The sequence below is a fragment of the Muntiacus reevesi genome, chromosome 3 (assembly GCF_963930625.1).
Source record: "Muntiacus reevesi chromosome 3, mMunRee1.1, whole genome shotgun sequence".
Classification (NCBI taxonomy): Eukaryota; Metazoa; Chordata; class Mammalia; order Artiodactyla; family Cervidae; genus Muntiacus; species Muntiacus reevesi.
In genome coordinates this window covers 108,918,544-108,937,855 of record NC_089251.1, presented here as the reverse complement: position 1 = coordinate 108,937,855, position 19,312 = coordinate 108,918,544, and the positions used below count along the sequence as shown (strand labels likewise).

Here is a 19,312-nt window from a genome sequence, read left to right as displayed (position 1 = left end):
GAGAAGGGATAGGCTGCCCACTCCAATATTCTTGGGCTTCCCTTGTGGCTCAGCTGGTAAAGAATCCGCCTGCAATACGGAAGACCTGGGTTCCATCCCCGGGTTGGGAAGATCTCCTGGAGAAGGGAAAGGCTACCCACTCCATCATTTTGGCCTGGAGAATTCGGGGTTGCAGAGTCGGACACCACTGAGCGACTTTCACTTTCACAACCCACATAAACAAACCTCTTTGAAATCTTCCCATAATCTGTTTAAGAGTGTGAAGTTCTGAGATCAAAGAGTTGGAGAGACACTTCAATACAGGAACGAAGCACGCTCAGGAAGCCGTTAGCAACAGAGACGGCGTAGATGACAATGGCGACTAATATGTGAGGTTTGCGTCCCACTTGGGGAGGAACTGGCCTTTCATGGAGAGGAAACCGCGTGGATGGGTGAAGGGAAAAGAACAAGTGGGGTGGTGGCTAGGGGCCACCGGGGCAAAGGTGCTCAGGGAGTGAGCCCGCCGAAAGCAACGGAGAGGCAGGCCGATCTCTCTGCAAGGACACACACGTCCTTCCCTCTCACACTAACACCAGAGAGGCCGTCAATTCTTCTCTTGCAGGTCAGCGATCTCATGAAAGCCAGGAGGACATAACATGGACCAGACAGAAAAAAAGGCCTGTCTCTCCGAATGATAACATTTAAAACTCTGTAACGACTGTACAGTATGGCGCACAAGTTAAAACATCTGCTTCCTGACTTAGGGGGGTGAATGAGAGGGGAAAGCGACGCTAGGCAGGAAAAGGCGGGAAAATAAAGCCTTAAAGAAAGAAAGAGCGGGCTGCGGGCAAAGGGGGGAGGTAGCTCAAAAAGCCAATGAATGAGACCGAGGCTGCGGCACGTACACCGGCCGCCCGTGTGCGCAGGCGCACGCCTAGTGATCTCGCGGGAAAGAACCGTTGCAGGTCCCGGCGTGGAGCCCAGGTAGGAGGGGAGTGGGTGGGGAGCGGGAGTGAAGTCTCGCGAGAAGAGGCGGTCGCTGTAGCGGAGCCCTCTGGCTGTGTGTGTGTGTGTCTGAGGAGGATCCGGCGCCGAAGCTGCAGACGGTTTGCTGAGCCCGTTAGTGTCCCTGCGGAGACTCAACGCCGGCGTCATGTCCCGGTACCTGCGCCCCCCCAACACGTCTCTCTTCGTGAGGAACGTAGCCGACGATACCAGGTATGTACAGGGGAGGCCGCAGGCGGTAGGGAAAGACCGCTGCGGCGACGCTTGGGGCCTGGGTCGGGGGGAGGGGAAGGGGTGAAGATGGCGGGTACCGCGCGGGCTTTCGGGCCCAAACTAGGCCGCGCCGCCGGCTCAACCGCCGCGTGGGAGCGAGGGCGGCGGCCGCTGATCTCCCAGGCGGTCGCGGGAGCGCGGGCCGCGTGGCGGGGGTTTCGGCCCCCTCCCCCTCCGCAGATGGGGGGAGCCTTCCTCCCCGCTTCCTCTCTTCGGTTCCAATCTCGGGTCTCCGCCGATCATCAGCTCCCCATTGATTTGAAGTTAACGTTCTTTGGGGTGCACGCCCCCTCGGCCCACAAGTTGGCTTTTTTTTTTTTTCTTTTTTTTTCTTTTAGTTAAAATTGCAGTAAAATAACGGGATCGGGGCGGGGGGCGAGTGTGGCGTAGCATTTGCTACCCTTTTTGCTGTGTTATATTTGCCTTTTTTTTTTTTTTTTGGTGTTGGAGATGTTTGGAGAAAAGGGATGTTGAGATTAGAGATAAAAAAAATTTCTCCCAGTGAGACGGTACGAAATAGTCCTTCCCTTTTTCCGGGAAATGCCGATCACGCTTTGAAAACGGAGGTTTAGGAATCTTCTACAGTTAGGGCGTTGATAGCTAAATTGGATTAATCTGGACCGTCCCTTTGTTCTCGCCAATTCCCTTAATTGTTTGGAGTTGCGGTCAGAATTTTTTGGAAAAGGTGTTACCAGATTTACGGTTTCTCAAGTAACCACTTTACACACCACACCATTTTGGTAGCCTTGTGTGATTTTTCTGTCTTTTAAGTAGGGAAAGGAAAGTAAGCAATAGTACTCTAGCTTCTAGGAAATTTTCCCTTTTGTCATACTGACATTTATGGGGAAATTTTATATATTTGTCTTTTATTTTTCAAACCGTATCTACCTGTTATCAAGTGTGTAACCCTGTCGCTAAAATTTGGGGCAAAAAAAGTGCTTGATATTTTTCAGAATACTAGAGTTGCTTTAATACTGTTTTTTTTTTAATTAATACTTACATACAACTTAATGTTAACTATAGTTTTTATGAAAAGTGAAGATTGTGGATAAAAGCAGTGAAGATTAAGTTGTAATCAAGTTTTCATAAATGTCTGTTTTCCTGTTGATGTAAAACACTAGTAGGTTTTATCACCAACTCTTTTATTATCTTCCAAAATCATGGATTCTGGCTGTCCTTTTTCAAAAAGACATGTTGTATATTTTTACAGTTGACTCTCCCTGTTTGTTTCAGGTCATCCGGGAACATAGCACAGTCCCTTTCATTATTTAAGATAGTACAGAAAGAAAGCTATTTCTTACAAAGAAACTGTTAAGAGTGAACATAAAAATTTGGCGTCTTTTTATGATGTATTTTAGGTCTGAAGATTTACGTCGGGAATTTGGTCGCTATGGTCCTATAGTTGATGTGTATGTTCCACTTGATTTCTACACTCGCCGTCCAAGAGGATTTGCATATGTTCAATATCCTTTCTTCAGATGGCTGATTAGTGAGGGGTGTTGAAGTTTGAAATTCAAGTTTTTGTAAGAGGTAACATCTAAAAAGTAGTTTTTTTGGTGTTTTTTTTTTTTGTCCTCTAATGTTTTGTCTTCAATTTTTTTCTAAATTAATTCTGACTCGCATTGTTCTTACTATTTCTTAAAGTTAATCCAAAAATAGTAAAATATTTAAATTCCCATTCATGCTGCTGAAACTCAAATCAATTATAATATGTGATTTAAATTTGAATACACTCTACCACCTCTAATGTAACTCAAAGGTTAATATGTTCTTGTGCTTAGCAATTAAAGTTTGGTATTCTTGTTTGTTAATTTGAATCACTTGATCAAAAACAAATTGTATAATAACAATGAGGTAAGCTTCTTTAATATTGTCCCCTAATTTGCTGTCCTCTGTTGTTACCTCAGAGAATGTAAAGCTGTACAGTTAATGGCGACCCCAAAGAGAAAGCATGAAAGAACCTTTAGAGTAGAGTTCAACACTTAAGGCAAGTAGACAAGCCAAAGACCTCTTAAGGATCAGGCTTGAAGAGAAGGGAGAGTTTGGGAAAAGAAAATATAAAGAAAAGCTGGAAGAAGGACAAGCCTAATGGGAGACAAAGCCTCGCTTTATCTACAAAAGGGGGAAAAGGTTGTTTTTCAAAGTTAAAGATAAAGCCATCTGTCATATTTGGCCAAGCATCTCATGACAAGTCCTTCTGACAAGCACTTAAAGAGTTAAAGGTCAAGATGAAGTTGAATGATGGCCAAGATTAAAGGAGTCATACCTGATGTATCCTACAGAATAACTATTTTCCTTGTTTTTTTTCCTCTTTTTTTCTTTTTTTTTTCTAATGTTTTGTAAGCAGTTAATTTTCAAAATTTTTCCGGTTTGGTCTAGGGACAAAACCTGTAACTTGATTTTGTGGGCTTTTGATGTTGTGGTGTGGTCTTGTATAAATGCACTCTCTCTTAGCTTGTGAAGTTCAAGTGTAACAGGATGTAATGTTGTTAAGCTTAAACTCAGCATAGTTCTGTTTTGGGCCAGGTGGTCAGGTGCCATAGGGTGGCAGGCAGGGCTCTTGGAGTAGCATGAGGTTCTGGAGTCAAACCGACTCCACAGAGGCGTGGTGAAAGGGGATACAGGTGCATGCATTGGGAATTACTTAGAAACTGCTCTGGTGGTCTTAGAAGGTCATATCCACTAGAGATACTGTCTGTTTATAGATTTTTAAAGGGAATGCTAGTGGCACACACATTCTTCTAAAATCTGCAGCTTAGTTCTGTGAAACCTACTGGCCCTGAATGCTTTAGCACATATGGTCAGTTGTCCCAGAATGGGCTGCAAAAGGCCTTATCCTTGCTATAAGCACTAATCAGGATCTATGGGCAATTGTTCCCTGGCCCGGAGTCTCAGGTGATATTATTTCCTTCCGTGAGATCATCTTGTGACAGCAAAGGTTTGGGCTGTGTACTTAAATTCTTACTGCTTACATTCACCGGATCTCTGGAAACTTAGCAGAGTTCTAGAGAGACTTAGGGGAAATGCCCAAAGCTGCTACTCTGCAGGGCCACTGCTCAAGGACTTGTGAGAATTGGTTGCAAAACTCTGTTACAGAGAGGGTAAGAACTATATCTGGCTTGTTTTCTTCTTTTTTTTTTTTTTTTTTTAACTAGCAGCGTATTCTGGCTTAGAATGTTGACCTGATTTTACCTGGTTTGTGGGTGGCCTGGGAACCAGGATCAGGAGTTTGTGATACTTGAGCCAGAGAAGAGTTATTATTCAAAGGAACCTCAAGGCAAATTACAGCTTTTTTTATATATATAGAATTTTTCTTTGGTCTTAAAATAGTTAAAAAGAAATGCGTATCAGGATTTTGCAAAGACGTTGAGTATAAATTTCTCCATAACTGGCATCAGAATATTTGTCTTTGCTGTTGTTCTCTTTTTTATCTGACCCCATTCCCAACTGACTGTCTCTTAACGGGTAAGGTAGAGCCTTGCCATGGTTCATCCAACCCAGGATTCTGTTTTTGAGGGTAGCCCCAGATGGTGATTGACTCTCATTAGTAATTTTTATGTTTCATGATCTAAATCCTTTTATTTTGTCTCAAAGTAGTATACCATTAAATGAACTTGTTCTTTTCAATTATTTTAGAGCTGGACTGCATTAACCTGGAAGAGTGTTTGGTTATAGTATTCCAGGCTGTAAACTCCCCATCAACCTTTGTCTTTTCATGATGAAAGCGTCATGATGTAAGACTTGAGAAAACCTCTCCTTCACTACACATAATGGCCTCGGGAAGAGAGAACTGGGACTCTGCTGTGGTCCTTAAGTCCTTTCAGAACAAAAAATAGCAAATATAGTGAGACAGACCTTTTAGCCTCTGGAGTAGGAGAATATTAATATCAGTGTAGAAGGGAGTATATCGCTCTGGGATGTTTTTAATCAGCACTTAAGATCTGCACTCCTCTCAAATTTAAGAAATAGAAATGGACAAGTTAGAACAGTGAATTTTAGTATGTGAATTTTAGAATGAAAATCCACACCCAAACCTAGCCTAGGTCCACTTGAGAAGCTTTTCTGTTAGATACTGCTCTGAATATGTGCTTGGCATCTATTAGAATGGTGGTTTTAGGAAAGCAACTAAATTTGGCCTGAAGAATTTTGTGAACCTTACATTGACTGGGGAGAACAAAGCAACTTGGCCTCTCAGATCAAAAGCTGGGTACCAGCAATTCCTGCTTTGGGCTTACAAGTATTATCTTGAATTCTCAAATTGAAAACCAGTCCCAAACCCATTTCCTCATGGGAAGCTTTATGTTTAGTGTCATGGTTAGGGCTTTCTAATCCAGGAATCTTTAGAAATGGTCTGTTATTTCCTGACAGTGTGCTTTTATAGTCTGTGCATGGGTGTAATGTGCTTTTGGTATAGTGATGTCTTTAGTGTTGCTTGATTCTGTCTTGATAACTGCAAGTGGCTAGCATATCAGTCTTAGTGTGGTATAGTAAGACAGCTACATGAAATAATCTGTTAGATATGTTTGAAAAAATAGCAAGATTAATTTGAGGTTAATGCTTGCTTACACAAGAACTATTGGCATTTTTTTTTTCATTTGAAACAAAAATACAAAAAACAGTTTTGGTTTTATTTTAAGAAATTTTTGTTTTGGCATACAACATAAAATTGGCATTTGTTTTTCTATTTTGTCTTTTTCTGTAAAATTCTTAAAACAGGAAAATCCTGATGGGCTTACTTGGTGGTTCAGCTATAACAGACTTTATATCAATAATAACTTTATAATATGTATTTGCATGTGTTTTCAAACTTACCACAAGTACCTTCATACTATGAAGTGTTTATAACTGAATCAACCAACTAGTTAGTGGGGTCTTGATTTTCTAGAATAATGTTGAGAGATTGCAAATTGTTCCAGGCTTACCAACTGAACTCATTATCAAAGTTTGCAAAACTTCCCAAGCCCCTTAACATTTAGCACATTTGAGGATGTTCGTGATGCCGAAGATGCTTTACACAATTTGGACAGAAAGTGGATTTGTGGACGCCAAATTGAAATACAGTTTGCACAGGGGGATCGAAAGAGTAAGTATAAGTACTCTTATGTCTAATACATGTAAAATACATCATATTTAGACACTGTTTTGAAAGTGCTTCTTGGAAATATTTGTGCAATATGTCTATCTGTTCAAAACTGAAAACGATAGTTTGGGGGAATTCTTGAATACTTTGCAGAATTTCAAGGTAGACATAAGGATTTAGAATGCATTAACCAGAATCCCTGAAGTATGTTTCGACACTAAGAAAGTATTTCATTATTATCAGTTATGGCATGTTTAATATACTGATTGTGTAATTAAATAAAATTTATAAAGTTTTGGTTCTCTTGAGTCTTTTCCCTTCCTTATAAAGATCATCATGGTATATTGAGTAATTATGTAGGTGCCTGACTGTACAAGTTGACAGACTGAGAAAGAGTATATAGATTAAACCTAGAATAGATGCTGTTATTAGTACTTGATTTTTGTTAATGCAGGCATACACCAGGTGCTGGCTGCATGCTAATAAGGCAGAAGTACAGGCTTTATAGTCAAATGGACCTGGGTTTAAATTCTGGCCTAACCGTTATGTTACCTTAAGCAAGATAGTAAAAGATAGAGGTTAAAATAGTTACTGAAGAGAGGAGAATCACTTAGGTAGATACAAGCTATTGGTAATTCTCTAGTTTTTGGGTTGGATGATAGGTTCCTGGGTGGTCACTGTATTATTTATACCTTCATACACACATACGTAAAGCATCTGCTTCATAGGATCAAATGAGATTAATGAAAGGATTGAGGCCTCTCCAAGGATATGGGTATGTCTAAGGCATTCAGCAACTGTTAGTTTTCTTTGTCATGGTTTCTCAGAACTATATAACTAAATGTATGTTGTTGCATTTTGACATTACATATTATTCACAGGCCACCATTAAGTATTTTGTCATTGTTAATTGTGTTCCAGATGAATGGAAACCATGGTAAGATTGTTCCAAATTAGCATGTGGTTCAAAAGTCATTTGTGTTTTAATTTGGAATTTTAAAAATATTTTCCTGATGTTGAAGTAGTTGACTTATTTTGGACAACAAGCTAGATGTGAGAGGTCTTTGGGGAAAAAAAATAATTGGGATAGTTGAGAGTATCATTTTTAACATAAAACCATCTCTAAATAGCCTTGCTTGAAAATAAATACCTTTTCCAAGATATTCACAGTTAGCCTTGACACAGATTTCGGGGCAAAGGGGAAAGTGATACAGGAAATTTTTCTATAATTTGAAGGCTTAAATACTACATTTTTAATGTTTGTAAATATTTCCCTTCTGTTTCATAGCTCCAAATCAGATGAAAGCCAAGGAAGGGAGGAATGTGTATAGTTCTTCACGCTATGATGATTATGACAGATACAGACGTTCTAGAAGCCGAAGTTATGACAGAAGAAGATCAAGAAGTCGGTCCTTCGATTACAACTATAGAAGATCTTATAGTCCTAGAAAGTAAGTGATGTGTACCACAGTGATGTGTCAGAAAAACTTTGTTAGTCTTTAATTTTTTTAATCTTTTTGTATACTTTTTAATTATGTATATTGTATGCTTCATTGAGACTTAAAATATTTTTATTACTCTATTTTTTTAAGTTTTATGGTTCACTTTTTTAATTAGAAACTTATAAATAGACATGTGTCACTGTTTGCTTTTTCTGATGTACTTTTTAGCAGTAGACCGACTGGAAGACCACGGCGTAGCAGAAGCCATTCCGACAATGATAGGTAAATAACTTTGCTTTGAAAAAGACTTTATACATTTTTCAATTTCAGAGTGAACTTTTGCTCTAAAAACAAATTTGATTAATATAGAATCTAATTTTTACTCTAATTGTATTTCTCCTCTGTTTTGAAAGATTCAAACACCGAAATCGATCTTTTTCAAGATCTAAATCCAATTCAAGATCACGGTCCAAGTCCCAGCCCAAGAAAGAAATGAAGGCTAAATCACGTTCTAGGTCTGCATCTCACACCAAAACTAGAGGCACCTCTAAAACAGATTCCAAAACACATTATAAGTCTGGCTCAAGATATGAAAAGGAATCAAGGAAAAAAGAACCACCTAGATCCAAATCTCAGTCAAGATCACAGTCTAGGTCTAGGTCAAAATCTAGGTCAAGGTCTTGGACTAGTCCTAAGTCCAGTGGCCACTGATAGTATAAACCATGATATTTTTAGGCATGTATCATTCATTTACTCATAGTTTGGTTTACTTAAATTATCAGGAATACAATGTTGCAATGATGCTTAAAAAACACTTGTCAGTTTTCCCTGTACCAGGCAATGGTTATAATTAAAATGATATGCTGTTGAGAAGCCACTCTTAAGAGTCCAGTTTGTTTAATGTTATGGGCAGCTACCAATTCGTGGTGTCTCTGTATATTTTTGTAAAGATTCTCATTTTTTATGCTTGAAGTATTGGTGAAAAGATGTTGGTTGACCATAATTTGCAACATTGTCTTATTAAAAATAAAACTTTCATATCCATATTTGGTAGAACTGTTAACCTAGAAATGTAGCTTGCTAATAAGATAGAATGATAAAAAAAGTGAAGTTGTAGCCACAGTACAACACTGACCGACCAGACACATTTAGGTTCAGGGTGGACCTTTTTGTCTTGTCAAGATGTCTAAGCCCGTGATGATAATTTATGGCACAGTGTGGAATAGTTCTTTTGTTAACCCCCACTGTCTTGGGAAATGACAACTGGGTTAAGTAGCATTTTCAGGCAGATTGTTTGATTGAAACAAGGAGCCTTCACTTTCCTGGTTTCTATGAAGATTTGGAACCATACAAACGTCGGAAAAACTCACCTTAAAATTTGGGCAGGTTGATGATGGCAGAAATAATTTTAAGGGGAAAAGAATGCTCTTACGTAGTTATTCTAAACTTTAAGGAGCGTTGTTGATCATAATGCATAGTTTTCTTACTGCTGTTAAAAGCAAGTAAAGTGCTTCAAAGGAGGTTTTGTTTGTGAGTGCATAGTATAGAAGGACTGAATTTTGATGCTTAAAGCCCTTGGTGTGTGCATTTGTATCAAAATGTGCCCATCTCTTTATGAAGGAAGCTTGTTCTTCACACCTCAGTTTATTTTAACGTGAGGCAAGTTAAAAAGCAACACTCCCATTCTAAGTGATTCTCTGGTGCCATGAGATTTAAAATAACCTTGGAAAAAAATAATTTCAAGAAAGTCACATCTCTTGAGTTTTTGATTGATTATCAGTGTAGTACCTGATATAAGAAAATAATACCCTACTCTTTATAAAAATGTCTAACATCTCTCTGTGAGATCATGTGGGGGCAATAAAGAGTGACTTGATATGTCCAGTCTCATTTCAGAGTAAAAGCTAGCATCTTTAAAATTTTAGATTGCTTGCTTACAGGCATAAGTAAGAAATGTTGTGGGGAAACTATCCCTTTTAGAGGATTACTTTTTTCAGTTTTGGTTTTAGAGATCTAGGCCTTGCCTGTAAAGAACAAAAGGTGGTTTTTAAATACTGTTTGTGGAATGTGTTTAAAGGATTGATTCTAGAACCTTTGTATATTTAATAGTATTTCTAACTTTCATTTCTTTACTGTTTGCAGTTAATGTTCATGTTCTGCTATGCAATCATTTATATGCACGTTTCTTTAATTTTTTTAGATTTTCCTGGATGTATAGTTTAAACAAAAAGTCTATTTAAAACTGTAGCAGTAGTTTGCAGTTCTAGCAAAGAGGAAAGTTGTGGGGTTAAACTTTGTATTTTCTTTCTTATAGAAGCTTCTAAAAAGGTATTTTTATATGTTCTTTTTAACAAATATTGTGTACAACCTTTAAAACATCAATGTTTGGATCAAAACAAGACCCAGCTTATTTTCTGCTTGCTGTAAATTAAGCAAACATGCTATAATAAAAACAAAATGAAGGAAATAATGATTAACTGGAATTATTATAGTTTTGAATGAGATTCTAAAATAACAGTGGAAACAATTCTTTGTAGATTTAGGAGTATTTTAAATCAGTGTTGCACTAGGCACAGCTTTTACTTTGGAAATGGTAGAACTTGCCAGAAAGGTACATCTTTTACATAGTACTTAACATTTCCTATGTAATTTCAGGTTGCTTCATGATGGCATATTAAACCCCTTGGGTTAAATAACTTAGGTTATTTGTAGTGTTAAGATATGGATTAAAATGAAATTTGAGTCAGATTTTTAAGTTTATATTTTCATTATTAGATGGACCAATAATTCTACTCGTCCCCATCCTAAACAGGGTGGATTGGGCCTTAACGTTTATGGCCTGATTTAAAATATTTTTGCCTTCAGTGTTGGTGAGCACGCAGTGTTAAGTGGTAGTCTCTGTGGGGAACTGGTTTAGGTGTTTTGTGGTCTGAGTTCTAGCTTTATACTGAAAACAAGTATAGCTGATATTTATTATGATGTGCCAGACACTGTTCTAGTCTTATGTATTAATTCATTTACTCATCATGAACCTGTAAGAAAGATAATTTTATTTTCTCCATGTCACAGATGATAAACTGAGGCACAAAGAAAAAGCTTTAAAAGGCAGATCCAGGATTTGAGCTCAGGCCTGATCCTTAGATGATTTTTTTTTTTAAGTGGACTATAAATAGAGTAGATTTAGGAAATAACCCATTGAAATTGTTCTCAGTCCATATAGAATTAGAAGTCCTGATGTTTTCAGCTTTTTTATGTCACTTATTTTTAGATTTTCTTGGGAACTTTATATGTTATTTCTAAAGTGACATACTTAACATGGCTTCAAAGGGACTATTTTATAGTTGAACCCAGGGTAGGGATCCTACTGATACTTGAGGATCCTTATAGAGGGCTTTAATGTTGGGTTACATAGTTGCATAATTATTGAGTATGTTCTGTGTCTGGCACAACCCAGTATTGGAGTAGAACATATCAAGACTCAAGTGAGAGCTGACAGTTCACCTCTCTTTTTACTTAAGATCTCTCTGCATTTTTTTTTTTTTTTGAAGCCAAGTAAACAAGAAGAATAATGACAGATAATGCTTAAGAAAGGAAAGTGCTACATAGAGTATGAGCTCTCTTAAGTTACAACCCAGGGAAAATACCTGGGAACTATTATACTATTCTCTTGAAAATTTGGCCCTGTAAGCTGCTACATCCAGTTCAACTAACAAAATCCTGTATACCACAGAGAAGAATAAAGAAAAACCAAACTGACAAACATCCTTCTTTTATTTAAGACCAAACTGCAGCTGGAATACCCAGTACAGTTCTGCTTACTACACTTCAAGAAAGATCTGAGAAAGCGGAAAAAGAACCAAAGAAGGGCAGTTCAAGCGACCAAAGGGTGGGTGGAAGGTGCTGCAGTATGAATACTGTACGAATATTTTGACTCTGGTCTGAAAAGATAAAAGAATGTTATGGAAACTACATGGAATATTTGAAGTCCCTTCAAGTTTGAAAGTAAGCATTTTAGGACAAATAAAAGGAAATTCAACTTTGTACTTGTGGAAACTAATCCCTAAATTTGAATAGGTTTATACTGATTCATGGGTAACAGGTCCGTGTTAAATTATTGGAAACTAGGATGTCTGAATATCAAGGAAGACAGCCATAGTCTTACAGTGCCTCTATTGGTCTGTCTCAAAGTGAATTGGGTGAGAAAAGGTATGGTCCAATATAAACTTGGTTATCTCTTAAAGTCAGTTCTATTTTTGCTATTGGGAAATCTTGCCTTTGTTTATTATTCCAGTGCCAGTGTTTTGTGCTAATGCTTTGCTTTGTTGGCATCTGAGTTTCCTTACTGGTATGCCATATGTGGTTTACATCCTCCTTGAACACGCTCCCTCGTAAATTCCAATTATGATACTTGACATCCAGCTAAGAGGGTCCATCTCTTCTCACCTCTTTCCTAGTCAGTATATACAGCAAACATTTACTGAGCCCTTAGTATGCCCAAAAAAATTGTATGGGGTAATTGGGGAGAAAAACAGATAAAACCCACTTATTCAATAAATGTCTACTGAGCACAGTCTAGTGAATCATTACATTGTGGCCTCATTGTCTTGTTTGAGGTGTATTATAACAATATTTTACACCATTTATATCCTATGTAATTATAAAATCCGATATATTATCAAAGAAGCAATTTTGTGGTTATTTGCCATTTAAAAGTATCCAGTATTTGTTTGCATCCCATTAGTAACAAATAATGAAAAAATGATTTGTTTTAATCTGTAATAAACTGATTTATTGTGCAGTGACTGTAATATATTAGAGTTATATTTAATTGTTAACTCTGCCTCCTCAGACACATATTAGGCAACAATCCCCAAAATAAGTATTTAACTTTGCATCAGATGTAAAGGAGACTCTGGGTGCTATAATTAAGATTTATTTTGAGGCAGACAGAGAGCTGTTAATTCCCAACTGATTTAGTATGTTCTGTAATTGAGAAAATGTTCACCAAATTATACTTTTTAGTGATTTACATGTACATTTTATAGGGGACATGTTCTGTGTATAGTGAATAAATAACTTTTGTAGTATCACAAAATGTTTTGGATTCCTTAGTTCCTCATTAGGATGTGCAGTTTACCTATACATTGATTTCATCACTTGCATATTTGTCTTATTTCTGCTGCATTTAAAACTTTTTATCTAAAGTTATTCCCCTAAAAATATAGAAGTGTTTAAGCCTTTATAAAAATTTTGAAAATATAGCAGAATACATCTAAGGGAGATGTGAAATGGAGTATTTTTACCCCTGCTTCATTTTTTAATATTTCAAACTTGACAAGACCACACAGCAAGTAAGTGGCAGATACTAGTTAGTGTCCATGGTTTTTCATTTGGTTCATCTTTTTTAATCAAATGGGTAAATTTAATAACTTAATACAATTAATACAATGGAATCTAGAATTCACTTGCAAGATTTAATAGATTTGTCAAAAAATAGAGTATTTTTAACTTTCTTGGATGAAAAAGAGGTTAAATGTAATCCAGGATCAGCTGTTGACAGCAGCTATCACTCACTTTCCAATCTAGCTTCCCAAATTTCAATCACATTGTATTGCATTTTGAACATTCTTGTTTACAAAATCCTGAGGTATTTTGAAGTGGGGAGGCTGTGAACTTGAACAGCACAGTGGTAGCTCAGGAGTAACAGTGTTCAACTAAGAGGCCTATCAAAGCTTTTTACACCTGGAGTCCCAGGTGCAACTGTCCTCATTGATAAATGAAGTCAGCAGATCATTCACAGCTACTATCTGCAAAACGTAGCTAGCTGCTAAGGAAAAGGTTCGTTTTTGGGTTTTCCCTTTGTCCCTTTAGCAGTGTTGGTTATATTCATTGTGTTGTTCCTCTGTATTGTTAACAGTTGTTTCACCCTTATGTTAAAGGTGGGATTCTTTTAATATTTGGCCTAAAAAGCAAGGTGTGTAAATTGACTTTATTGATAATTGACAGAGTAGTTTGTAAAGAAGTAAAAGGCCTTTTTGTGTCTAGTTTTTTGTAGAGCACATCTCTGAATGCTAGATAATGAAATAAAACTGGTCAAGGATCCAAAAAATCTTGAATTTTTTTTTTTTTTTTTTTTTTAGGTTTAGCTCTGCCTGACAGATTTGTGACTGGGTAGGCTTTCCTCATTTGTGTAAGAGGTTGGAGATGTACTTTATCCCATTTATTTTACAAAGTAATTGCCTATGAGAATACAGTTAAAGAAACACGAGAAAACTTACCCAAAACCCTTTGGTTTTTTCCTTCTTGTGCTTGCTTCTGGGATGAAGAGAACTTAAGTGTAAAGATAGGTTATAGACTGAAGATTGTATCGAACTGTATATGCTGCCATCAAAAAGATGACAAATTTAAATTATAACACTGACAAGGCTCATGCTTTTGCTGACTGCAGCCCTACAAGATAGATGAGCTCTAAACTTTTTGGTTCTTAGAACAATTTGGGAAAATGATGTCAACATACTTCTTATAGGCTAACTATAACTTTGTATCTAAAGTATAAAGTTACCCTTAGCTATTTTTGTAGTGAAGAATGTTTTTTTTACCACTTGTCAATTCCAAGCCAAGAAAATATAGAATATAATATGTATACATCAAAACCTAACTTAATGCCTGAGATAAGGATTGTTCAATCCAGTGGAATTCCAGTATGGTACAAAGGAGAACTTGGTGGTTCTTGGCATTATCGCTAATAGAAATTACACTGGGATACACAGGAGAAAAGTGACAATTCAAATATTAATTTCCTCCAAATCAATTACTTCCTACAGTTTGCATGAGAAAATGCAGCCTGGCCCTGGGCATCACAGCTTGCCTAGTGTAGAACTTAAAAGCTACCCTATCTTTTGGAATGTATTAGAAAGCCAGTTATAGTTCTTTTTTCCCCAAGGTCCTCTTGTGAAAACTATATATGTTAACAAATAGGTAACAGAAATGTTCTGTCAATTTGAGCAATTTTAATTTTTTTCTACAAACCTAAGCCATCTTAGGCAATTAAACCTGCTTTATTATTAAGTATGAAATAAATTTCAAAAGCTTTATGTAAATTCCCGAAATATCCTGTGGCCTTTTACTGTTAGCCCTGCTGGAAAGAGGAAGTCAGTTGCCTTTTTAATGTATAGGTGCTAATCCAAGTCTTTGTCAGCAGATGGGTTGCTTCTTAAAACCAATGGTTCTGTTGTCTTTCAGTGGGGTTAGTTATGCAAATAGGTAGTCATAACAACTTCTATACAATAAAAACAAGCCAGTGAGGAAGAAACAATTTTATTTTTTAATTTCATGCTTCAAATTCATGTATGTACATTAAGTACTATATAAAACTTGTTTTTAGGATATCATCATTTGACTTGGACAATACTATCTCACCTCAATTTATTTGGAGAAACAATTTAGCTATTCTGCTTAAAAGTATAAAAAAAGCTGCCAAATTAGAAAATAGATCCCCCCCCATACACACACTTTACTTTTACTACTGGGATGGCTGTTTTAATTAGCATGTTTAAGCCAAAAATGTTATCAAGGTATTATGCAAGAAATTACATCGTTTGCAATAAGTTGGTCCCCTGGGTTGCACCTGTTGACAAGAAAAAGTATACACTGACGTACACTGTACTCATAGGTTACACAAGTTGTTGAAAGCCAAAAGGAATCTTTAAGGTTGGAGGGACTATTAAGCAATAGTTCATCTTTGGGTTTAAGAAAAAAAATAACCCCATACTGCATTTCACATCTCAAAAATAGCAAGTGTTTTAGCAGCTTAAAACTTTTCAGTTATATAGAACTTCTTACACTACATTTTACTTTGAAATATAGTTTACAGCAAGATCAATTATAACATACATACACTGGCACTTCAGCACAAGGGCAAAATTTAAAAACAGGGTTTGTTTTTTTTTTTTGACCTTTAAAATTAGGCCATAGTATAAAAGAGTCCATGTCTTACATTCAGCAAATTCGTACTAAAATATTCTATTTTTGTAGGATAAATGCCAACAAAACTTTACATATGCTACAATTTTATTAGGTGTATTTACATGGCTCTTTCCTAGGTATGCAGAACTTTCACATTATACAGCTCCCAACTTTAAAAAACCTTTGCAGGGATGATTTAAAGCCATATCACTGTCAGAATAGCTTGTGCAGTGCCATCATGCAAGAATGTATTTTGAAAGCTACTCTGAACACCAAATACTGTTTCTATAAAAAATGGTTTTGGTGCATTTGTTGGCAGACACCTATCCACTGCATGTAACAGGGCCAGTGGGGTATACTTGTTTCATTCTAAATAGCCCCAGTGCCCTTTCCACATTCACCACCACACAGTTCATTAAAATACAGCTATTCTCTTAAAAAAAAAAAAAAATTCACATTTTCTTTAGGCAGTGCATCAGGTTGTTGTCATACTACTGGTTTAGGTATACTGATATAGGTGTCTCTAGGACAATAACGTCTCAAAGATTCAAATAGTTTTCAACTCCTGTATGTCTTTAACTGGATGCTTATAATCAGATTTACCAGATCTTAACAAGTCAATCTGCTGATCCATGAAATGATAATCTTTAGTATTTTCTCCCAACAAGCAATATATAAAGTTGATTCCTTTACCATTCCCCAAATCTAAACTTGAATGGTTTCACTTGTATGGTTACTCAATTGAGAACACTAGTAAAGAGATCAAATACAATTATGCATAATTCAGTTATTTTAAACTGTACTGATTCTACCATCACAGTGCACATAAAACAATTAAGATGAAGTCTAATTATATTTTCTATGTTAATCAGTTTTACAAATTCCCTAGTGAATTTGGTCTGAAACAATTGCCAGTTATCCTTAAATATGACTAAGGGTTAAGTGTGTTAGTACTTTATCTCATTTTATACCTGTACTTTAAGTAGGGTTTTAAGTTGAAATGTCATTATTTCTTTATCAGAAGGATTAAAGGAAACAGGAACCCAGTGGCTTGGTGGTTTAGGAAGAACACTTGGTGATGGCGGCTCACTAAATTTGGCCCCGGCATAGTTCTGATTAGTTTGAGACTTAAAAAGTAAGGTGGGACTTGATAAGCTAGAGTTCCAGTTTTGATTGTTTGGAAAACTTTTGTTCTTCCCCCCATTTTGCATGGCCTGCCATGCAGCTGATGATGAATTATAAGTATGTCCTCTTTCCTTTTTCTTGTGAACAATCTTCATCTGGGAATTCTGATCCTTGGTCTTCTGTCTACTAAGCTGTTGTTGGTTCTTACTAACATTTCTAGTTTGAGGGGCTGGAATGTTATACCTCTCTCCACCACCCATCTTCAGCTTCTTTGTCACCTGTGAGTGGAAACAAAATTAGTGAAACTCCACAAAGTAGTACAAAACTTCAAAGGCCCCAATTTGTAACTCCAAATATCTTGGAGAAGACTCATATATGTGCTATTCAGCTTCTTTAGCTTCACTATACTGTTCACACTTAATTACATGTACAGCCTTTATTACCTTCCTAAGAAAAAAATTACCAACAAATCTAAGTAATCCTGTAAACAGTTTAGGACGTGCCCCTGTGCATGCTTAGTCATATCCGACCTTTTGCAATCCCATGGACCGCAGCCCGCCAGGCTCCCCTGTCCATGGAATTCTCCAGCAAAGAACACTGGAGTGGGTTTCCATTTCCTCCACCAGGGGATCTTCCTGACCCGGGTATCTAACCTGGGTCTCGTGCATTGGCGGGTTGGATTCTTTATCATGGAGTCACCTGGGAAGCTCTAGTTTAGAATGAATCCATCATAAAATGTCTGCCCCATTACAAGCGTAAGTTTTTGATACCTTTCAGTCTGCTTTTCCGATTGCAGGATTTCCACTACCTGTCCTCTTCCTTGCTGCCACGCCCAGGATAATAGATGTTGCTTTCTGACAGATCCTTTCCTTTGTCTCAATACAGAAGTTTTCATGGGCCGATCTGCTGAGTTCAGCCTAGGAGCTGAGGCCAACATCTGAGTCTCCACAGCACACAAGTTTGAGAGAAGTCTTAGCTAGAAAAGCAACGATTTCTTCATTATTTCAATTAAAAAACAGAGAAAGTGATCGTTTATATTTACTCCAGAAAAAATTTAACGAATGGCTACTTACTGAACAAAAAGGCAGAAAATAATGTCTCACATGGATTTAGTGACCAAGATGTCAAACCATGAAAACGTTAGCCTCTACAGTCATGCCAAGAAATGGGCTTAAAATTTGTTTCCTAAAGAGACCGTGTTTTTAAAGTCCCACCAGAATTTCCCAATCTTTAGACACATCACGTATCTGTTTAGCAGAGCCTCCTCTCCCAGTATGTTTACGTCACGCAGCGTTTCCTTTGGTTAAGAACTCTTGACTCCTCCCCCGTTTTAAAATAAGTTTCACAAGCCATAACAGTTTCCCATCTTAAATATATGAAAACAATCACCATTATAAACATTAAACATTCGAGATTCCACTTCATAGTCCTAGAAGCCAAGTTACCAAACAAGAAGCTCTTATCCAATGGGTGAGAGGCCCTTCCAGACTGTTTTAACAGCCCTAAAGAAATTAGTTCCCAGACCCTGAGTCATTCCCAAAGGGAGCCCGGAAAGTTCGGGTCTTTCGCGACGGGGTTGGGCTTCCAAGTCGCTCCGCGTTCCTCGAGCCCGGCCCGGGAACCCGCTCCTCCGGGCCGCCCGCGCCCCCCAGCCTCGGATCTCGCCTCCTTCCCCCAACAATAGGGAGCGCCGCCGCCAACATGGCCGCACCCGTCGCGCCGCCGCCACTCACCGACTTCAAGCCCGTGACTGCGGCGGCGGCGGCTTCTGCTCGGCTTCGAAGCCCCCCTCCCCTTCCAGGGAGAGACGAGGCACGGAACGGGCGAAGCCCACGAGCACCGACGAGCTAGCTGCTGGCCACCTCAGCGTCTCAACCGACCTCCTCCTCCTGTCTCGACCGACAAAATGGAGGCGGCGGCGAGCGCTGGAGCGGGGCCGGGAGGCGCGGCGGCCAATCAAACACGCTTTCGCGCGACCCGGCCAATGATACGCGGGCCACCGCCTGTTGCTGGGGCCCGACGGGGCCGAGGGAGGGGAGTTGGCTGTGGCCGAAGGTTTGAAATCCTCCCTGAGAGGAGCATGTCGGGAATAACCGCCGCGGTCCCGGTGGCCGGCCCTCCGCAGGGCCCCGGGAGACACTGTCCTCTCCCGGGAGGCGCCCGCCCGGCCAGCCTCGGTACCCAAGGACGCAGTCAGCGCCAGCCCCTCACGGCGGCTCCGAGCCCCGCGCGCGCCGGGCTGCGGGGAAGGGAGGGGCGTGAGCGGCTCGCCCGGGTCGCGGTTTACACCGGGGCTGCCGGGTTCGCGGTCCTGCGGCCCTGGGAACCCGGTGGTTCCCCGCCGTGGGGCGTCACTGAAGGGGCCGTTGAGTTCCCGAGTTAAGTTCACCTAGTCGTGTAACCAGTCTCAGGATGCGAGATACTCCACCAAGTTGCTTCCCGA

At 38.7% G+C, this 19,312-nt stretch overlaps 2 protein-coding genes across 9 annotated transcripts; one reads left to right on the top strand and one right to left on the bottom strand.

Annotated features, from left to right (window-relative positions):
- Positions 1-1,004: 1,004 nt before the first annotated feature.
- SRSF10 (serine and arginine rich splicing factor 10) lies at positions 1,005-13,888 on the top strand. Of its 7 annotated transcripts, XM_065930052.1 has the most exons (7): positions 1,005-1,197; positions 2,616-2,722; positions 6,239-6,340; positions 7,626-7,788; positions 8,008-8,061; positions 8,193-8,294; positions 11,559-13,888. In XM_065930052.1, the coding sequence occupies exons 1-7, from the start codon at positions 1,133-1,135 to the stop codon at positions 11,617-11,619; spliced, it is 654 nt and encodes a 217-aa protein (XP_065786124.1). In that variant the 5' UTR covers positions 1,005-1,132; the 3' UTR covers positions 11,620-13,888. The 7 variants fall into 7 exon arrangements, with proteins under 7 accessions (XP_065786124.1, XP_065786128.1, XP_065786127.1 ...); XM_065930055.1 differs by lacking the exon at positions 8,193-8,294 and having other exon boundaries at positions 1,009-1,197; positions 8,011-8,061; XM_065930054.1 differs by lacking the exon at positions 8,193-8,294 and having other exon boundaries at positions 1,009-1,197.
- A 1,192-nt stretch (positions 13,889-15,080) lies between these two features.
- On the bottom strand, positions 15,081-18,785 carry PNRC2 (proline rich nuclear receptor coactivator 2). Of its 2 annotated transcripts, XM_065930057.1 has the most exons (3): positions 18,603-18,785; positions 17,640-17,845; positions 15,081-17,147 (listed from the first exon to the last, which is right to left on the bottom strand). In XM_065930057.1, exon 3 carries the CDS (start codon positions 17,127-17,129, stop codon positions 16,710-16,712), a length of 420 nt encoding a protein of 139 aa, XP_065786129.1. In that variant the 5' UTR covers positions 17,130-17,147; positions 17,640-17,845; positions 18,603-18,785; the 3' UTR covers positions 15,081-16,709. The 2 variants fall into 2 exon arrangements, with proteins under 2 accessions (XP_065786129.1, XP_065786130.1); XM_065930058.1 differs by lacking the exon at positions 18,603-18,785 and having other exon boundaries at positions 17,640-17,862.
- Positions 18,786-19,312: the final 527 nt, after the last annotated feature.

Coding starts and splice junctions, on each gene's coding strand:
- SRSF10 (XM_065930050.1), top strand. CDS start 1,133: ATGTCCCGGTACCTGCGCCCCCCCAACACGTCTCTCTTCGTGAGGAAC. Junction 6,341..7,625: donor TGCACAGGGGGATCGAAAGA/GTAAGTATAAGT, acceptor TCTGTTTCATAG/CTCCAAATCAGATGAAAGCC. Junction 7,789..8,007: donor AGATCTTATAGTCCTAGAAA/GTAAGTGATGTG, acceptor TGTACTTTTTAG/CAGTAGACCGACTGGAAGAC.
- PNRC2 (XM_065930057.1), bottom strand. CDS start 17,129: ATGGGTGGTGGAGAGAGGTATAACATTCCAGCCCCTCAAACTAGAAAT.